The sequence below is a fragment of the Equus przewalskii genome, chromosome X (assembly GCF_037783145.1).
Source record: "Equus przewalskii isolate Varuska chromosome X, EquPr2, whole genome shotgun sequence".
In the NCBI taxonomy this organism is placed as follows: Eukaryota; Metazoa; Chordata; class Mammalia; order Perissodactyla; family Equidae; genus Equus; species Equus przewalskii.
This window is the reverse complement of record NC_091863.1, coordinates 123,866,352-123,888,215: the sequence shown is the minus strand read 5'-3', so window position 1 is coordinate 123,888,215 and position 21,864 is coordinate 123,866,352. Positions and strand designations below refer to the sequence as shown.

At 38.6% G+C, this 21,864-nt stretch overlaps 1 protein-coding gene across 5 annotated transcripts in view; it reads left to right on the top strand.

Moving 5' to 3' along the window:
* Nucleotides 1–3,167: 3,167 nt before the first annotated feature.
* GAB3 (GRB2 associated binding protein 3) overlaps nucleotides 3,168–21,864 on the top strand; it is a 99,398-nt gene continuing 80,701 nt past the window's right edge. For 2 of the 5 annotated variants that reach the window (XM_070604640.1, XM_070604643.1), the window contains exon 1: nucleotides 3,169–3,452. In XM_070604640.1, coding sequence (XP_070460741.1) covers nucleotides 3,381–3,452 — 72 coding nt within the window. In that variant the 5' untranslated portion in view covers nucleotides 3,169–3,380. Of the gene's footprint in view, nucleotides 3,453–21,864 lie in introns of all 5 variants that reach the window. The other 3 variants (XM_070604644.1, XM_070604641.1, XM_070604647.1) reach the window with 2 other exon arrangements.

Below are 21,864 nucleotides of genomic sequence, written 5' to 3'. Positions count from 1 at the left end.
GTCCCCTAAGTGTGTGATATTTCTTTTGACTTACACTTTGCTAGGAAGGAGGAGCTCCAGGGGTTGCCACTTGGGCCTTTCTGCCACGATTGGCTCATTCCACGGGTCAGGAAATCAATATGAAGATTCCATTGATTTTGTAAATTTTAGCCATTCTGATAGATATGTAGTGGTGACTCATTATGCTTTTAATATGCATTGCCCTAATGCCTAATGATACTGAACATCTTTCCAAATGCTTATTTGCTATCTGTAAATCCTCTTCAGTGAAATGTCTCTTCCTATCTTTTATCTATTTTCTAATTGGATTATTAGTGTTTGTTTGCTTGTTTTTTGCTATTGAGTTTTGAGAGTTCTTTATATATTCTTGTTATGAGTCCTTTGGCAGGTATGTGATTTGCAAGCATTTTCTCCCAGTCTGAGGCTTGTCTTTTTTTTTTTTAATTGACCCTGAGCTAACATCTGTTGTCAATCTTCTTTTTTTGGTTTTTATTCTTCCCCCAGTACATAGTTGAATATTCTAGTTGTAGGTCCTTCTAGTTCTGTTATGTGGGATGCCACCTCAGCATGGCTTGATGAGCAGTGCTAGGTGCATGCAAACTTAACCACTCGGCCATGGGGCCAGTCCCTGTAGCTTGTCTTTTTATATTCTTAACAAGGTATTTTGTAAAGCAAAAGTTTTAACTTTGATGAAATCTGACGAGGATTATTTTAGGCTGGTTAATTTTAAAAACTGCAGATGAGAAGCAGGCTCCGAGGATTGGAATTTGCTTGCCCTTTGAGAGACATTTGCATTTGTGAAAGAAGGGAGATGACCTTGTCTCTAGAAACTCTTAATCAATGCCAAAGGCAAGAACTTAAGTTGGTTACTGTCTGGCAACGTCATGTAACTGATTTAGGGTGGTGGCTTCTGGCCTTTACTTAATCCGATTTGATTCTTACCTAAAAGTTGTGGGACCACCCAATGGCCAGACCCCACCTGCATTGATACCATTTTAACTTTTTTCATGTTCTTTCCTTTGTCTTGTAAAGAGATGGCTCTCATACCTATGCCTTAAATTTAGCCTTACTCTCCACCCACCTTTGCAGCAGAAGCAGCAGCAGCAGCTCTGACTGCCCATGGGTCCTGTCCCCATGCTATTCCACACTATTCTCTAAATAAAAGAGCACTACTGCCAGATCTTGAGAGTCCAAGAAATCTTTCTTTCGACTCCTCGGCTCACCGACCCCGCATCAAAATCCACTTTATCAACTTTTTTCTTTTATGGATTGTGCTTTTGGTGTCATGTCTAAGAACTCATCACCAGGTCCTAGGTCTCAAATATTTTCTCCTATGTTGTCTTCTAAAAGTTTTATAGTTTTACATTTTGCATAGAAATATCTGATCCATTTTGAGTTAACTTTTGTATAAGCTGTGAGGTTTTGGTTAAATTCTTTTTTTTTGGCTATGGATGTCCAATTTCTCCAGCACCACTTGGTGAAAAGACTATCATTCCTCCATTGAATTGCTTTAGTACCTTTGTCAAAAAACAACTGGGCGAATTTATGTGGGTCTATTTCTGGATTCTCCATTCCATTCCTTTTATCTATGTCTATTCCTCTAACAATGTCACACAGTCTTGATTACTGTAGCTATATAATAAGCCTTGAAATTGTGTGAAGAGATTTGTGTGGTGATCTTTTCTCCTGCAACCTTGTAAAACTCACTTATTACATGGGAGTTTTTTCTGTAGATTCCTTGGGATTTTCTATGAAGATAACTATATCATCTGCAAATTGAGACAGTTTTATTTCTTCCTTCCCAATCTGTGTGACTTTTGTTTGTTTGTTTCTTTCATTCTTTCTTTCTTTCTTTTTTGCCTTGTTGCACCGGCTAGAACTTACAATATTACATTGAATAAGAGTAGTGAGAGCAGATATCCTTGCTTTCTTCCCAATCTTAGGGGGAAAGTGTCTAGTTTTTTTACCGTTAAGTATGATGTTAGTCATACATCTTCTGTAGCTGTTCTTTAACAAGATGAGGAAGGTCCCCCCCATTCCTACTATAGAGGGAAGACTTTTCCTCTACCTAAATGTGGGTTCGTCTGGCCGGAGAACGAATTAAATTCACATGAGACAGAATAGCAAGAGAAAATTAAACAAAGCTTTATGAGGAACCATGGCCCGGGGCCTTTCTTCCCGAAGGAAGAAAGGACACCGAAGAAGTGGGGTGCACAGAGTGGTTATATACCCCCAAACAGGATATTTCACATATGATTGAAATGTCCCTCCCACAATAGTCATAAGATTGCCCTGTCGGCACAGCACTTGATGGACACAGCAGGTAGTGGTCTGCTATCTCGGAGGGCGTAGCAGGAGGCAAGTCTATTGTCTTGAGCTGGGTGGTCACAGGTGAGCGCAGCAATCAGTTCCTAGCCTAAGGATAGATGCTTAATCTTTAAAGAAATGCCAACGTTGGGAGGGGGAGGGAAGTCAGTTACAGGAGGTTACCAGACAAGCACAATAAACAAATGCAGATTTAAGTCCTTGCCTTTGGCATTGATTAAGAGTTTCTAGAGAGAAGGTCATCCCCTTTCTTCTTCCTGGTACAGAGAGGGAGGCACCTTTACAGATAGAGATTTACCTTACAAATGTAAATGTGTCCTAACAAAGGGAAGCAAGTTCCACTCCTCAGAGCCTCCTTCCCTGTCCCAGTTTATCAAAAGCAATCAGCCTCAAATAATCCTCATGCTGAAGAGACATATATTGGGGTGGCCAATGTTGAATGAGGCAAGTCTATTTCTGAGATAAACCCCACCCGGTCCAAGTAACTGACTTCCCTCCCCTTTGAACCATTACTCTGCAAACGATCGTGTGGAACAGGGAAGTCAAAGAGGAGTCAGGCTTTTCTTTCTTTCTAGCTATATACATCGCAGGTGCTGCGGGTCCGAGGTTTCGGCTCCTGTGACCCTGAGGCCCGGGGAGCAGCCCTTTTGACGTGGGCGATCAGGGATGGGGGCATGGGCAACCGGGGACAGTTCCCTACTGCGCTCCCGTTAGGTCGCAGGGCTCCTTCCTCGCGCTCTCCGGTGGCCCTGGCTACCGGCCACTCGCTCCGGCCCTGGGTTAGAGGGGCGGGACGCCCTCCCCGGGGCCTCCGGAGGCACAGCCGCTGGCAGCTCCTCTCTTGTTCGAAGGGGGTTCCCCGGGCTCCGTCGCTTGTTTCTCCTGCCATCCCAGGCCGCGGGCGGTGGCGCCTGTCCTGTCTAGGGGGGTCGCAGCGGCTGCTCGGGGCGGCGCTGGGCGGGCGGCGCTGGGCCCGCCCCGCCGGCATCCCTGGCCCGACTTCCTCCTGCCACGGGCGGCCGACCCAGCTGGAGGAAGCAGCGACGGCGGCCACGATGAGCGCGGGCGACGCCGTGTGCACGGGCTGGCTCGTCAAGTCGCCCCCCGAGAGGAAGCTGCAGCGCTACGTGAGTAGGGGCGCCGCCCGTCCGGGTCTCGCATCCTTGGGTCCCAGGCCGCCGGGAGCCCCCGGGCTCTGGGCGCCGCAGACGCCGCCGCTCCCAGCGCTCGGGGCTGCAGGCAAGGCCGATCGACGGAAAGCGAAATCGCACGTCGAGCCAGCGTCGGCCAGCTGCGGGCCTGGGGCCGCTGACCCTAGAGGAGGAAGGCGGGTTGGGGCTGAAACGCCAGGCGCCAGTCTCGGTGCAGGAGCGGCCAGGGAGACATTTCGAAAGAGTGCCCCTGTCTCTGGCGGGGAGTGGCCCTGAGTCCCATTGCCCAGCGGGGAGTACAGGGCAAGGGATAAGGGAGAGGGACAGCCGGACGGGGCTTGCCTGGGCCAGGCGGGCAGGGAGGCTCCTGCATTCCCCTTGGACCGTGAGGAGTGCTCTCTCGTGTCGCTGTCATCGGACACGCCTGTCTGGAGCCTTCCACAGACTCCACTCGTTTCCACTCGTTTCTCATGGTATCGCTTCTGAGCTTACTCTTTATGCTGACACCACGCTTTTCTAGTACCAGCAGGAACCGTGGACTTTTGCTAGTATGAAATAAGAGACACTTGAAAGTGTACATCTTCCTACAAGCACATCTTCCTACACATTCCATTACCATTTTAAATGTATTACAGACAGCTCAAACGTTCATTATCCATGTCTGCTCTGGTGTTTACCATGCTCCAAAACTGGTGTCCCCGTTTCAGCCAAATTTGACCAGAGTTTTTGTTCTCCACATTTGTGAGGCACATACAGTGTGGAAGTGGAGGATATGGGATTATAAGAAGACTTTAATCATAAATGAATACTTCCAGAATATGTGACAGGAGCATTTCCTGAACATACAGTTGCTCAGGGCACCTTTCCCCATTGACCCTGGACTAGACAGTGTCACTCTCTTTTGCTGTTTGCTCTGCGGAGCAACATTTTAGAGGCGTGTTGTTCTTCTACTTAGTATGTAGTTGTAGAGAGCTATACATACGGAGATTTTTCAGATGAACCACCAGTGTGTCCCTTCATCATTATTTTTGAGTCCCCAAGTCCATAAGCACAAAGTCCAATATTTCTCAGCCTCTGGATCACCTAGCTGCTTCCCTAACAGTGAAGCTGCTTTGAAGACTCATTGATACTCAAAGGAGGCAAGAGGAGAAAACCTGCTCCCTGTGACATGCATGGACAGGTGAGGGTTTGTCACAAAGTGGCTTTCCTTGTTGCCCTTTGGAATGTGAGACATTTTAAAGGTTCACTAGATATTTTCAGAGTGGCACTCTCTTTCCAGGAGGTGATTCAGAAAGATGGTGAACCTGTAGGGCAAAGTTTATGGAAGATTTTTTCCAGTCCTGCTTTGTATATTGTCCTGACCAGATTGGTTTAGGAAAGTTCATTAGCATTTCATCAACTTTGGGGAGGCATGCATGCGTATACCTATTATCATACAGGGTTCATTCTTTTTGGGTGGAATGGAGGTGTGGCAAGTGTGAACTTTGCACAGCTTAGAGGTGCGTGGGCATGTGATTGTGGGGTGATGATGGAAGAGACTCGAGACACAAAAGTACCTAGATGTCATCTTACCAACACTCCAAGACAAACTTTGACCTTTTAGCCTATGACTGGGAACTTTTTCTAACGAGAGTCATAGTCTTCTAGACAGTCAATGCTGTTTTGTTGAAAGATGTCCCTGGAGCACACCTCCAAAAGAAAAGTTGTTTCCTCTCATTTCTAACTTCTGCAGGAATCCCTTGTTGACACTAGATGGCAATCGTGTGTCGGTTCAACCAAGTGTGGACAGCTCGCTATTACTCACAGCCACCTTTAATTTAGATCTTGTCCTGAGTGGGTATTCCTTCCTCCCTTTAACTGAGCACCAGCTCTGAACCAGCCCCTGTGTCACAAGCTACAGAAACAGAAAAAAAGACTTGATCCCTGTCCTCAAGAAGTCTAACATTTGTGTTACAAAACAAAGCTAGTTAGTGGCACAACTAAGCCAAGAGGCAGCAGTCCTTTGGTTCTGTTAAATTACAAATGAAAGCTGAGTCTGTTTTTAGGTAAATCTTTCAGTCCAAGGTAAGCTTGTACTTCATCCTCTTGAACCCATGAGCCAAGGCAAATTTATTTTTATCACTGCTCTTTTAAAAGATAGTTGATTCTTTTCTTTTGTATTTTTTGTTTCACAAATAATATAGGAATATATTCTTGTAAAAATTCAAATGATCTAAGGATAAATATAATAATAATAATTTCCCCACATGTCCTACCCTTCTTGTGCACCTCTCCTCATTCCACTCCTCTCTCTAGGGATAACAACTGTTAGCAGTTTGGTGAGTATCATTCTAGAAAAATTTCTACAAAAGATATAATTTTCTTTTTGCACAAATGAGATCATACTATACAAATTGTCCCGCAATTTTCTTTTTTCAAAAGAATCCTGGACGTCTTTCCAGGTTAGTACATAAAGATTTACTTCATTCTTTTAAACCATTGCTTAAAATTTCTTGTAAGAGATGTAACATAATTTAACAATTTCTCTACTGATGAACATTTGTCTTGCATTTGCTTTCTCAATTTTAAAGAATGCTGTAACAACAGTGACAATACAATTATAATAATTCACATTTATTGAATGGTTGTATGTGCCAGGCCCTACAATAAGGACTTTACTCTTGTTATCTCATTTAGTCTTCAAAACAATGCTAAGAGCCAGGTACTGTTTCTATCTCTGGATACAAGTTCTTTGTTGAGTATATAATTTGCAAATATTTTCTATCAGTCTATAGTCTGGTTTTTCCTTCCCTTTACAATATATTTTGTAGAACAAAGATTTTAAAATTTTAAGTCAAATTTATCAATTTTTCTTTTATGAATCATGCTTTTAGTGTCAAATCAAAGAACTTTTAACCTAGCCCTAGATCCTGAAGACTTTCTTCTATGTTTTTTTCTAAAAGTTTTATAATTTTACATTTTATATTTAGATCAACGATCCATTTGAGTTAAATTTTGTAAAAGATGTGAGGTTTATGTTGTGGTTCATTTTCTTGCAAACCGATGCCATTTGTTCCGGTACCTTTTATTCAATAGACTGTCTTTACTCCATTGAATTACCTTTGCAATTTTGTTAAAAATCAATTGGTCATATTTATGTAGGTCTATTTCTGTGTTCTCTAATCTGTTCCATTGATCTCTTTGTTCATCTTTATGCTAATACCATGCTGTTTTGGTGACAATAGCTTTACAATAATTCTTGAAATGAGGCAGTTTTAGCCCTCCAACTTTGTTTTTCTTTTCAGAGTTGTTTTGGCGATTCTAGGTCCCTTACAGTTAGTTTGTCAATTGATTTTTGTATATCATCCTTGTATCCTGAAACTTTGCTAAACTCACTTATTAGTTCTAGTAGCCTTGTTTATAATTAGAACCTGTGGTGCTATCAATGTTGCGTAGAAATGATGAGAGCAGACATCCTTGACTTTTTCCTGATGCAAGAGGGAAAGCATTCAGTCTTTCGCCTTTTAAATACGTTAGCTGTAGACTTTTTGTAGGTGCCTTTTATCAAGCTGAGGAAGTTCCCTTATACTGCTAGTTTGCTGAGGCTTTTTATCATGAATTGAATTTTGTTAAATGTCTTTCCTGCATCAATAAAAAATAATAATATGATTTTCTTTTTTTGTCTCTTACTATGGTGAATTATTCTGATTGATTTTTCAATCTTGAGCCAGCCTTGATCTCCTAGGATAAACTCCACTTGGTTGTGATATCCTTTTCATTTATTGCTGGATTTAATTTGCTAATATTTTGCATCTTTGTTCACAAAGGATATTGTTCTGTAGTTTTTCTTTTGTGCTATCTTTGTCTGGTTTTGATATTAGCATAATGCTGGCCTCATAAAATGAATTTGGTGTTGTTTGCCCCTCTTCTATTTTCTGAAAGATGTTGTGTAGAATTGGTATTCCTTTTTCCTTAAATATTTCATAAAATTTACCATTGAAACCGTCTGGGCCTGGACTTTTCTTTGTAGGATGGTTATTAACTACAAATTCTATTTCTTTAACAGATATAGGACGATTCAGGTTATCCATATCTTCTTGAATGAGCTTTGGTAGTTTATGTTTTTCAAGGATTTTCTCTATTTCATCTAAGTTCTTGAATTTATTGGCATAAAGTTGTTCATTATATTTCCTTATTATCCTTTTAATGTCTGTAGGATCTGTAATGATGCCTCCTCTTTCATGTGTGATACTGTAGTTTATTTTTTCTCTTTTTCCTGATCAGTCTGGCTAGAATTTTATCAATTTTCCTGATATTTTCTAAGAACTAGCCTTTGATTTCATTGATCTTCTCTATTGTTTTTCTCCTTTCAATTTCACTGATTTATTCTCTTATCTTTATTATTTACTTTCTTCTGGTTGCTTTGGGTTTATCTCTTCTTTATCTAGTTTCTTAAGGTAGAAGCTTAAATTACTGATTTCAGAACATTCTTAATTTCTAATATAAGCACTTAATGCTATAAACTTCCCTCTAACAACTTCTTTAGGTGCATCCCACACAATTTGATATGTTGTGATTTCATTTTACTCATTTCAAAATATTCTTCAATATCCCCTGAGATTTCATCTTTGACCCAAGGGTTGTTTAGAAGTTTTTTGTCTACTTACCAAATATTTGGGGATTTTCTAGATATCTTTCTGTTATTAATTTTTAGTTAAATTCTGTTATTATCTAAGAACAAACTCTGAGTTTTATTCTTTAGAATTTGTTAATTTTATATTATGGCCACAATATAGTTTCATTTGGCAAATATTTCATGTGCACTTGAAAAAGAATGTGTATTCTTTTCTTGTTGGGTGGAATGTTCTATAAATGTTAATGAGGTCAGGTTGGTTGATAGAGTTGTCCAATATTTCTATACCCTGACTGTTTTTCTGCTTGCTTTAACTATCAATTACTGAGAGAGGAGTGTGTAAGTTTCCATTTGCAACTGCGGATTTGTCTGTTTCTCCTTCCAGTTCTATTTGTTTTTGCTTCATGTATTTTGATGCTCTGTTGTTAAACATATTTAGAATTATTACATTTTCTTGGAGAATGGACCCCATTTTGATTATTTAATGTTTCTCTTTATCCTTGATGCTATTTGTTGTTCTCAAGTCTACTTTTTCTTGTATAAATATAACTACCCCAGCGTTCTTTTGATATGTGCTTGCATGGTATGTCTTTTTCCATTCTTTTATGTCTAACCTATCTGTGTCTTTATATTTAACGAGAGTTTCTTATACACAGCATATAGTTGGGTCTTGCTTTTTTATGCAATCCTACCATCTTTGGTTTAATTGGTGTATTTAGTTCATTTAGATAAGGTGTGATTATGAAAATGTTTGGATTAAAATCTACCATATTGCTAGCTGTTTTCCATTTGTTCTATCTATTCTTTGTTTCTTTTGTCTTTTATTTCTGCCTTCTCTTGTGTTAGTTGAGCCTTACTTATTATTTCTATTTCCACTATTAACTTATCAATCAAAACTTTTAAATTTTTTAGTAGTCACGGTAGAGTGTGAAATATACATCTTTAATGGGAATCTTTCTTTAAATAATATTATACCATTCCATGAGTAGTGTAAGGACGTTATAACAGTATAGTCCCAATTCTGTCCTTCTATTTTTTGTGCTATTCTTATCATGTATTTTACTTTTACATATGCTATAAACACATAATACATTGCTAATAATTTTGCTTTAGAAAATCAGTTATCTTTTCAAGCAATTAAAAATAAGGAGGGGGCTGGCCCGGTGGCACAGTGGTTAAGTTCACACATTCTGCTTCTCAGCAGCCCGGGGTTCACCAGTTCGGATCCCGGGTGCGGACATGGCACCACTTGTCAAGCCATGCTGTGGTAAGCGTCCCACATAGAAAGTAGAGGAAGATGGGCATGATGTTAGCTCAGGGCCGGGCTTCCTCAGCAAAAAAGATGAGGACTGGCAGTAGTTAGCTCAGGGCTAACCTTCCTCAAAAAAAAAAAATTAAAAATAAGGAGAAAAAAATCAAATTTATTTTCCTTTATTCCATTTCTAGCACTCTCTTTCTTTCTTTCTTTCTTTCTTTTTTAAATATTGGCACCTGAGGTAACATCTGTTGCAAATCTTCCTTTTTTTCCTTCTTCTCCCCAAAGCCCCCCAGTACATGGTTGTATAGTCTGGTTGTAGGTCCTTCTGGTTGTGCTAGCACTCTTCATTTCTTTGTGTAGGTTCAAGTTTCTGTCTGGTGTCATGTTCCTTCTGCCTGAAGGAACTTCCTTTAACATACTATGTAATTTATATCTGCTGGCAATTAATTCTCTCAGTTTTGTTTGTCTGAGAATGTCTATTCTCTCTCATTTTTGAAAAGTCTTTTCACTGGACATGGAATTCTGGCTTGACAACTTTTTTTCTTTCAGCCCCTTCAAGATGTCATTCCTTTGTCTTCTGCCAATTCCTCTAGTGATGCCTTCTATTTAGGATAGGGGCTGCTTGCCAGAGCTTGTTTCTCAATGTCTGCATGACCTTCAACTTTAGGTCATCTTGTATTTTCAGTCTACCATCTTCCTAGTTGTCTCATTTATTCTTTCTTTCCTTTTCCCTCTTCTCTGCCCTGTTTTGAATTAATTAATTTTTATGATTCCATTTTATCTTCTTTGTTGGCTATACCCCTTTGTGTTTTTTACAGTGGTTGCGTTAGGGGTTTAGTGTATATCTTTAACTGATCATAGTCTACCTTAAATTAATATTATATCACTTCACATATAAGAAACTTACAAGAGTATGCTTCCATTTACCCTCTCTCAGACTTTGTGCTACTGTTGCCATACATTTTACTTCTACATGTTATAAACCCCACACTGCAGTGTTATTTTCTGCTTTAAACAATTATCTTTTAAAGAGATTTTAAACATAGGGAAAATGTGTTTTTTGTTTACCCACATGTTTACCATATCCACTGCTTTTCATTTCTTTCTGTCTATCCATACTGCCATCTGGAATCATTTTCCTTTCTGTAAGTCTGCCGGTGACGAATTGTTTCAGTTTTTTATGTCTGTATAAAAATCTTTATTTTCCTCAATTTTGGAATGGTATTTTTGCTGGGTAAAGAATTTTTGCTTGATTTTTTTCCCTTTGAGTATTTTAAAGATGTTGCTTCACTGTTTTCTCATGTGCATTGTTCCTTTGTTCCTTTACACATAATATGTCTTTTTTTTCCCTAGCTGCTGTTATTAGTAATTTGATTATGATGTGCCTTGGTGTTGTTTTTTTCATGTTTCTTGTACTTGAGGTTCATTGAGCTTCTTGGATCTGTGGGTCTATAGTTATTTCTTGGTTATAGTTATATCTTCAAATATTTTTCTCTCCGTCATCTCTTTCCTTTAATTTGGAGACTCCAATTACACCTATAATAGGCTGCTTGAAGTTGTTCCATGGCTCACTGTTGCTGTGCTCTTTTTTGTACAGTATTTTTTTTTCTCTGAGTATCGTTGTTGGTGGTCTATTGCTTGGTCTTTCAAGTCCACTGATCTTTTCTTCTGCAATGTCTAATCTGCTGTTAATTCCATTCAATGTATTTTTCATCTCAATCTTATATTTTTCTTCTCTAGAAGTTCACTTTCTGTCTTTTTAATCTTTCATATCTTTCCTTAACATGCTTGTGCTTTCCTCTACCTTCTTGAACATGTGGGGCATATTTATAATAATTATCTAAATGTCCTTGTTTGCTAATGAAAATTGCAGCAACTTCTCTTCCACATTGGAGGGGATAGCATGCTCCAAATCATTGTGCCCCTAGAAATTTCACTTAGGGGCCAGACTCCTGAAACTTGTAGAGTTAATTTCACACTTTCTGGCATGCATTGTCTTACTAAGCAAAGGCGCTCTCTACTTTGTGCTTAATAGGTCTAATCAGCATCATGTCATTAATGTAGTGGACCAATGTGATGTTCTGTGAAATGTCAAGGTGATCACTGATTCTGCAGACTAGATTATGGTAGAGAACAGCAGACTTTCATAGCCCAAAGGCAAGATCATAAAGATGTACTGTTGTTCCTGCCAGTTGAAAGTGAAGTTTCTGCTGATCCTTGCAAGTTGATGTAGAGATAAGAGCATTTGCCAGATCAATAGCTGCATACCAGATGCCAGAGCTATGTTGATTTGATTTAACGAAGAGGCTCTGTCTAGAAGAGCAGCTGCAATTAACATCAATCCTGGGTTAAATTTATGATAATATGTTTTTCAAGATCCATCCACCTTCTGCACAGACCAAACAGGCATGTCAAATGGGGATGTGATAGGAATCACCAGCCCTACATCTTTCAAGTTTTTCATGGTGGCTAATCTCTGCATTTCCCCAAACATGCAGTATTGATTTTGAATTACTATTCCAGTAGTGTGTGTGGTGAGTTCCAGTGAGTTTTGCCCTTCCTACTATCACAGCCATCACTCCACAGGCCAGAAGGCTGATGTGGGAATTTGATCAGTTGCCGGGGATGTCTGTTCCAATTATGCATTCAACAACTGGAGAAATGGCTATAGACTCGTTGGGCCCACTTGAAGATGGAATTAGGTCAAAACTTCATTTATTACCTGACCTCCCTAAAATACTCTTTCAGGAGCTATAGTGGGGATGGGTGAGTGAAGAGATCACACATGGGAAATCTACTACATCTTTCTATCTCCCTATGCCTTTGTATTTTTCCTTTTACATACTGACAAGGAAATTCTGGTATCACAACCTCATTGAATGTAGCCACCATTTAGTTCATGTTTTAGTCAGGCAAACTGTTAGAACACTTTAAGCGCTTGAGCTAACACATTAAATCTAGAGTCTTTGGTAAGCGTATCCATATCAATACATTTAGCTTGATCCAATATTATATTCCATCTTCCTTGGCCTAACGTCCTTAGAACACATTCCCACACATTACAATGGTTTTAAAAGACAGTTTTATTGAGGTATACACACACACACACACACCACATACATACATACATACATACTACAGAATTCACCCATTGTAAGTGTACAGTTAGATGATTTTTAGTAAATCTATAGCTGTTCAACCATTACTACAGTCCAGTTTTAGACCCTTTCTATTCCCTCAAAAAATTCCCTTGGCCTGTTTGCAGTCAATTCCCACTCCTATCTCCAGCCCCAGGCAACAATTGATCTGCTTTCTGTCTCTATAGATTTACCTTTTCTGGTGATTTCATATAAACGGAACAACAGAATATATGGTCTTTTGTGTCTGACTTCTTTCCCTTAGAATTGACCGCATGACAGCCAGTGCTCTTTCTGAAATTCACTTAAGGTGGAACCTGAGGCCATTGATTTGAAATCTTATTTTCTAATATAGACACTAAGGCTATGAATTTCCCCCTTGGCACTGCTTTAGTGGCATTCCACAAATTCTGGTATCTTGTGTTTTCATTTTTGTTTTCTTCAAGATATTTTCTAATTTCCCTTGTTATCTCCTCTGTGACCTATGTGTTACTTAAAAGTGTGTTAACTTCCAAATATATTTCTGTTTTTGATTTCTAATCTCATTTCATTGTAGTTAGGCAAAATACTTTGTATAACTTGAAGTCTTATAAATTTGTTGAGACTTGACCTAGCATATTGTCTATCTTGGTAAATGTTCTGTGTGCACTTTAAAAGAATGTACATTTTCTTGTTGGATGGAGTGTTCTATAAATATCAATTAGGTCAAGTTGGTTGATAGTGTTGTTTAGTTCTATATCCTTGTTGATTTTCTGTCTTCCTGTTTTACCAGTTATTGAGAGAGAGGTATTTAAATCTCAGACTATAATTGTAGATTTGCCTGTTTCTCCTTGAAGTTTTACCAGTTTTTGCCTCATATATTTTGAAGCTCTGTTATGAGTTGCATACGCATTTAGGATTGTTATTTTATCTTGATGAATTAACCCCTCTATCATTGTGAAATGACCTTATTTATTTCTGGTACTATTCTTTGCTCTGAATTTGTCTGTTGTTCAAGGTCCTTGTAAGGGTTTATTTCCTAGGACTACTTCTGGCACCAAACGCTGTATCAGTTAGGCTCCAGACAGGAAAAGAGAAGCCACATTAGGTATTCAACAGAAATGATTCAATACAGGGTATGGTTTACGCAGGTATTAGAAGGCTGAAAGAGCAAGAAGAGAGCATCCAGATATTAGTAACTACAGAAAGCAGCTACTATTGCAAAAACTCACACATAAAGGTGAAGGGTGGCGTGACCAGAACCTAGGAACTTGGAGGAGGGGTAGCTGTAGTCACGCATCTATTGCTCTGACTTTTGATGGAGAGGTTGCTATGCAGTTAGTACTGGTGCTTCAGGGGGCCCTGATGAAGCTGGCAGCTGGAGCTGGTGTTGTCTTCTGCCACTGGAGGGATGCTGATGGATCCTGAGAGTCCCTTCTCCCTTTTTCCTGCCTTACAATCTTCTACCAGTGTTTCTCATTAGCAGAACCCAACAGGAAGACAGCCAGCAAGCAAGTCTGAGAAATGAGGTTGGTAGAACCCTGGTTCTAGAATCAGAGAAGAGTGTAGAGGGGTGGTCTTGGGATTGAGAAACAGTGGATGAACAACTGGTATAATCTAGATCTACTCTCCAGATACATCCCAACCTTTCTCTCATACTTACTATCATTGTGGCCTTTTGCTCAATGTTCTGAGAGACCTTCTCAGGTCAAGCTTTTAGCTCACTGATTTACTCTTAAGTTGTAAACATTCTGCTGGTCAGCCCACTGATTGGTAGTCATGCTTTTTATTTTTAAGAACTATTTCCTTTTCACATAAGCCTGCCCCTCTTTTCTGGATATCTCACCATCTTGTGAGAGTTTTCCCTAGCATATTTATTAAATCCTGGCTTCCTCCCTTACATCCATACAGATATTTAGAGGACAGGTATCTAGAAGGAGGGAACAGAAAGTGAAAAGGCCCTGAGGCAGAAGGAATATATTTACCGTATTTGAAGAAGAGCTTTTTGATTTTGGTTTTGTATTCTTCAAATGCTTGATGATTCTTGGTTGTCTGTTCATGTTTGTGTTTGAGGGTCTAGATCAGTTCTCAGTGGGGGTGAGATTTTGCCCCCCAGGTAGGGATGCCATATTCAGCAAAAAAAAGTTAAATTTGCATTTCAGATAATAAAAACAAATAATTTTTTAATATAAGTGTGTTAACTCTGTTCCCAGGAGACATTTGGCAATGTCAGGAGACATTTTTGTTGTTACAACTGGTAGTGAGGGTTCTGCTAGAATCTAGTGAGTAGAGACCAGGGATGCTGCTAAATGTCCTACAATGCACAAGACAGCCCCCACCACAAAGAATTTGGCCCAAAAGGTCAATAGTGCCAAGAGTGAGAAATTCTGTTCTAGATTGAATAGTGAATTTCTTCAGGTAAAATGAGAATCCTGTTTACAAATATCTGTTTTAATTACAGAAGCCTATTTCTTGTTGTTATGGTGAAGAGGAAGGCCAGGGACCTGGGTTGGCTAGTTTATCTTCTGGAGTGTAGGCTCTCATAGCAACTGCAAGTCTCCATTAGAATCACCACCAAGGGAGCTTGCCACTACGAGTTCCCTCTACCCTGGTGCCTTGTGACCTCAACTTTCTGATGGGCTCAAGAAAGTGAAGATTCTATGTCTTGTCCAGCTTTTCTTGTCAGGGTGGAAGGGCTATTCTTTGCAACTTTCTATATCCTAGGCAGAAATGGAAACCACTTCTATTTCTTTTCTGAGTTTAATAAACTCTTCTTTTATTATTTTATTTCTTCTTGGTATTTATTCATTTCTGTTCTGAGCTTTTGAAATTCAGATGATCTCAGCCTCTGAGTTATGTCTGGAGGATATGTTAGAAGTTTCAGGTTTACACAGCCACCATTACCTTGGCTGGTTTCTTTTTTTTTTTTTTTTCGCTTTTATTTCTCTAGTTCCGTTGGTATTTATATTAGTGTAAGTTGAGGGTATACCTTTATTTTACAAATAGTTAAACAACTGATCCAACACCATTTGTTGAGTAGCCCTTCCTCTATACATATTTTCTTTATATGTTGCCAGAAAGAGTGTATTTTCAAGGAATATATGCACACGGTTCAAAATCGAAGAGTATTACAGTGTATACAGTGAAAAGTAAGTTTCCTTCCTTCTCCTTTATCCTAGCTACTCAGTTTCTCTCTCCAGCTGCAGTCATTGGGACTAGCTTCTTGATTTTCCTTCCAGATATATTTCATGCATATACAAGCATATTTTTTTCACAAATGATAGCATACTATTTTATAATAGTGCATACTATTTAATAACCCCCTTTCTTAACAATATATTTCAGGGATTGCTCCATATCAGCACATATAGATAATTCTCATTATTTTTAACAGCTTCATAATATTTCACTGTATGGAGATACCATGATGGGCTTTTTCCTGTTTCCCAGTCTCATGCTGCAGTGAATATCTTTATACATTGGTCTTTGTAGTCATGCTTGTAAAAAAAATTCTTAGAAGTGGAATTGCTGAGCCAAAGTGTGTGTGAAGGTAAAATGCCTATAGATATCAAATTGTCATCTTGAGCAGCTGCCAATTTTCAGTCCCAGCAACAGTGCATCAAAGTGCTTGTCCCTCTGCAACCCCTCAAATATAGGGTGTTATCAAATGTTTTGATCTTTGCAAAGTCAATAGTTGATAAATGGTGCTCTTTTTCGGTATTTTGTTTTAATTGAATTTCTTTATTGGTGAATTTGAGCATCTTTTCATATATAAAAGCCATTTGTGTTTCTGTTTCTATAATATAATTTTAAATGCAATGTAAATCTTAAATTCTTACTTGGGTCTATTTTGAGGCAGTTTTATTTGGTTGATCTTCCTGTCAATTCTTATACTTTTTGTCTGAGTTTTTAAATTGTTATGGGATAGGTAAATACATTTCCATGTTTCAAAAATAAAAATATATTTAAAATATGCGTAATTTCACCCTCACCTCTGTATTTATCCATCTCAATTGCTCTTACCCCTCAAGTAACCATTTTTATTAGTTTGTACCTTCATCCTTCCAGTATTTCTTTATCTAAATACAAGTAAATATGTATATAGCTTCTTAGTCCCCCCTTTCTTACACAAAAGTTTTCTTCCTCTATATACCATTCTGTATCTTAGTCTGTTCATATGTTCATTCACAGATGGCCAACAGGCACATGAAAAGGTGCTCAACATCACCAATCCTCAGGGAGGTGCAAATCAAAACCACAATGAGATATCACCTCATTCCAGTTAGAATGACTGTTATCAAAATGACAAGAGATGACAAGTGTTGGAGAGGATGTGGAGAAAAGGGAACCCTTGTGCACTGTTGGTGGGACTGTAAATTGATGCAGCCACCATGGAAAACAGTCTGAAGGTTCCTCAGAAAATTAAACATAGAACTACCATAAGATCAAGCAATCCCATTTCTGGGAATATATGCAAAGGAAACGAACACTAATTTGAAAAGATGTCTGCACCCCCATGTTCACTGCAGCATTACTGTCAGTAGCCAAGACATGGAAACAACATAAGTGTCCACTGATGGATGAATGGATAGAGATGATATGTATATATATATACACACGATGGAATATTATTCAGCCACAAAGAAGAAGGAAATCCTTCCATTTGCGACAACATGGGTGAACCTTGAAAGTATTATGCTAAGTGAAATAAGTCAGACAGAGAAAGACAAATACTATATGATCTCACTTATATGTGGAATCTGAAAATAAAAAACAAACTCATAGATACAGAGAACAGATTGGTTGTTGCCAGAGGTGGGGTTTGAGGGGTGGGGGAAATGAGTGAAGGGAATTGAAAGGTAAAAACTTCCAGTTATAAAATAAATAAGTCCTGGGGATATAATGTACAGCATGGTGACTACAGTTAATAAGACTGAATTGTATATTTGAAAGTTTCTAAGAGAGTAGATCTTAAAGTTCTGAAAAAAAAAAAAGAATTTATTCTAGAATTCTTTCCATGTCAGTGATCAGAGATCCTCACGGTTTTCGACTACTGTATAATACCCTGTTGTGTGGCTATACCATGTTTATTCAACTAGTTCCCCATTTTGGACGTCTGAGTTGGTTCCATTCTTATGAAATTACAATGATTGTCACAAGTAATAACACCGTATATGTAACATTTGTACTTGTGCTAGTATGTCTGTATGATTCCCAGAGCTGGGGTCGCTGGGTCTGTGAAACTACAAATTTAGTAGGTGTTACCAAATGTCCCATTTTGCATTCCTACCAAAAAATGTAAATAGTGCCTTGCCAACAGAATGTGTTGTTAAGCTTTGGGGGTTTTGCCATCAATAGATGAGAAACGGTTTTTTATTCAGGGGAGGTTGAACATTTCTGGATCTTTTTATTGCTTTTCCTGTGACCTGTGTGCTCTTCCTCCATTGTTGGTCATTTTAGTCTCGATTTCTTGGAGGTGATTTAGTCCTTTGTGAGAAGAGTTGTATATAATTTTTCCCAGTTTGTCATTTGTATTTGACTTTGCTTATGTTATTTGTGTGTGTGTGTGTGTGTGCAGAAAAAAATTGTATCTAGTAAATTGTGTCAGTATTTTCTTTTGCAGCTTCTGGATTCTCAGTCAAATTAGGAAGGCTTTTTCCACTCCCTGGGTTTAAAGGAATTCACCTGTGCTTTCTTCTAGTGCTTGTATGGTTTTATTTTTTACCTTTATCTTTGTGATCCATTTGGTGTTTATCCTGGTGCAGACGTAAAGAATGGATCTGATTTGAGAAGCTGCCCTTCCTCATCATGTGTGAAATTCCCTTATTTATTTCTGGTTCAATTTCTGGCCTTTCTGTTCTCTTCCATTTGTCTCTCTGTCTAGTCACAGGCCATGATTACACGGTTGTAGTTAGGGAGTTGACTTTAGGATTGGTATGGCTAGTCAGCCTTCATTGTTCTTCTTTTCAGAGTTTTCCTGGCTGTTTTGATTTTTATTTTCCCTCATGAACTTTAGAATCAGGTAGCTTAGTTTAAAAAGAAACCCCATTATTCTTGGGGAGGAGGTTATGTTAGATGTCTGGATTAACTTAGGGAGAATAACCATAGTTATGACATTGAGCCTTTCTATCCAAGAATATGATATGTCTTTCCAGTTGTTCAAGTCTGCTTTCACGTCTTGCAGGAGTATTTCCAGGTTTTCTTCATATTGGTCTTTACATAGTTCTTAGTAATCTCATGCTTAGCATTTTTTCCAGTTTTGTTGTTATTGTAAATGGGAGTTTCTCTCCATTATACCTAGTAACTGATTGTTGTTTGTGTTTATAAGGCTATTAACTTCTGTCTTTGCCTGAGTTTGTTAGGAAACAGAACTTGAGTTGAAGCTTATTTGCCAATGCTTTGTTGAGGTTGTAATCTCAGTGCATCAGAAGTGATGGGAAAAGGGAAAGAAGGAAAGGAAATATAAATTGGTGCATTACTCAATTGGTCACAGCTTCATGAGAAAACACAACTTGTTGTTGGGTCATTTGGATGTATTGGGACAGGCTCTGTAGAACTACTCCAGCTTGAAATGGTCTTTTGCAGCAAGGAAGGGAGATAAATTTATCTGCCAGTTCCCTTATGGCTCCTGTCTCTCATTGGCCCTCTGGACAGCCCCTGGGAAAGCCAGATCCCATATTCTGTGGCATGGTGTTTCATCTGAATCCAGAAGTGTGGGAAGGAACTAAAGCATTTGAGGGTTCATTTGGATTGGGCCTGGGCATAGGAGCTGCAGTGGCTTCTGTCATGGCAGACATAATAGAAGCTACACCAGAGCCCAGTCTTTGTCCAAGAAGGCCAAACTAGGCAAGATGGGAGGGACCCTCAGCAAAGGCCATAGCTCTTCACTGAGTGAGCAGATAAAGCCTGGAAGGCAGGTGGGGCCAAATTCATCTTGGGATGCACAAAGTTGTGTCCAATATAATTTCCACATATTAATATTCTATCCTCATACTTTTGAGTTCTCTTACTTTTTGTAGTAGTTTTTCAGTTGATTCTCTTGGGTTTCCTGAGTATATAATCATGTCATCCTAAGTAGAGTTTTACCTTTTTTTTTTCAATTCTTATGTATCTCATTTCTTTCCCTCTTGTCCAAATGTGTTTTAACACCCCAACGTGAAATGGTAGTACTGATAATAGGCAGTGTTATTTTTATCTTGACTTTTATAGGCATGCCATCAATGTTTTCCTATTAAGGAAGATATTAGAACTTTACACCAATTGAACAACATCTTCCCATTTCCTCCTCCCCTGGTTCCCTGGCAACCACCATTCTATTCTCTGCTTCTATGAATTTGACTACTCTAGGGACCTCTTATAAGTGGAATCATGCAGTATTTGTCCTTCTGTGTCTGGCTTATTTTGCTTAGCGTAATGTCCTCCAGGCTTATCTATGTTGTCACAAATGGCAGGATTTCCTTTTTTTTAAAGGCTGAGTAATATTCCATTGTATGGATATACCACATTTTCTTTATCCATTTATCCATCAGTGAACATTTAGATTGTTTCCATATCTTGCCTATTGTAAACAATGCTGCAATAAACATGGGAGTGCAAATATCTCTTTGAGATGCTGATTTCAATTCAAGTATATACCCAGAGGTGGGATTACTGGATCATATTGGTATAGTGTTTCAGTTATGCTAGATAAATTAGTTCTAGAGATCAGCTGTACAGCATAGTGCCTATAGTCAACAATACTATATTATGCACTTGAAAAGTTATCAGGAGGATAGATCTCATGTAAGCATTCTTACCACATGCACACACACACACACACACACACAAAGGGACACAAGGAAACTTTTGGAGGTGATAGATATGTCTATTACTTGGATTGTGGTAATGGTTTCCTGGGTGTTTGCATACATCTAAACTCATCAAATTGTACACGTTAATTATGTGCAGTTCTCTGTATGTCAATTGTACTTCAATAAAGCTGTTTTTTAAAAAAGAAAGAAAGATATTGGCTTTGGGGCTAGGAGGATATATTTTTTTCATGTTAGTTGAAATATTCTGTGTTACTGAGTGTTTTTTCATCAAAAATCATTGTTGAATTTTATTAAAAAGTTTTCAGAGCCAGCCCTGATGGCCTAGTGGTTAAAGTTTGGCGCACTCCACTTTGGTAGCCTGGATTTGGTTCCCAGGCATGGAACCACACTACTCATCTGTCAGTAGTCATGCTGTGGTGGTGGCTCACACAGAACTAGAAAGACCTGCATATACAATTATGTACTGGGGCTTTGGGGAGGGGGGAGAAAAAGAGAGGAAGAATGACAATAGTTGTCAGCACAGGGTGAACCTTTCCCAGCAAAAAAAAGAAAAAGTTTTCAGCATTTCTAGTGATAATCATATGACTTTTTCATTGAATCTAGCAAAGCAATGAATTCTATTAATAGATTATCTAATATTGAACCACCTTTACATTTCTGGAATAAACCCCAGTTGGACAGGGTATATTTTTTTTTATTGTTTTGGGCTTTTGCATGCTAATACTTTATATTGGATTTTTGAATTAATATTCATAAGTGAGATTGGTCTTTGGCTTTATTTATTGCTGTACAATCTTTGGCAGATTTTGGTATAAATGTTATACTTGGTTCATATAAAAATTTGGAAGTTTGCCATATTCTAGAATATTTTAAGTGGAGCTGGATTTAACAGCGCTTTAAAATTTTGGCAGAATTCTCCTCTAAACTGTATCTGGTGCTTTTTGTGTGTGTTTAGATCTTTGTCAACTTTGTCTATTTCTTTTATGGAAATTGATCTGTTTAGTCTATCTCTCCCTGAGTCAGTTTTGTAAATTATATTTTTCCTGGAAAAGTATCTGTTTCATCCTGGCCATCGAATCCATCTCCATATAATTTTACAAAATGGTTCGTATGATTCTTAAATTTATTTCCTACTCTTCTTAGAGGTATTTCTTTCTTGTCATTGTGAATTTGTGCTCTATCTCCTTTTCGCCTGTTGGTTAGGTTAGCTGGTGGTTTTTCTATTTTATTGATTTTTATTTTTGCGGTGAGCGAGCTTTTTGATTATTAATTAGTTGTACTTTTTAATTTTTCTAACTCTTTAATTTCTATTTTTCTATTTATTAATTCCTTCCTTGGACTCTGGTGTATTTTAGAGCTGGGGAAACTGAGACTGACCCAAACTCCATCTAGATGTTGTACCAGTCAGGATTTTAATTTGCAAGCAACAGAAGCTGACCATGACTGATTTAAGCAGAAAAGGAGCTTATTAAAATGACATTGGGTAGCTCACAGAAATGTTGAGAGTGTTGGAGAACTGACTTTGAGGTTAAACGGCCAGGGGAAAACGCCCCAAACCACAACTCAGAACTAGTTCTGGTGAGAAATCCGC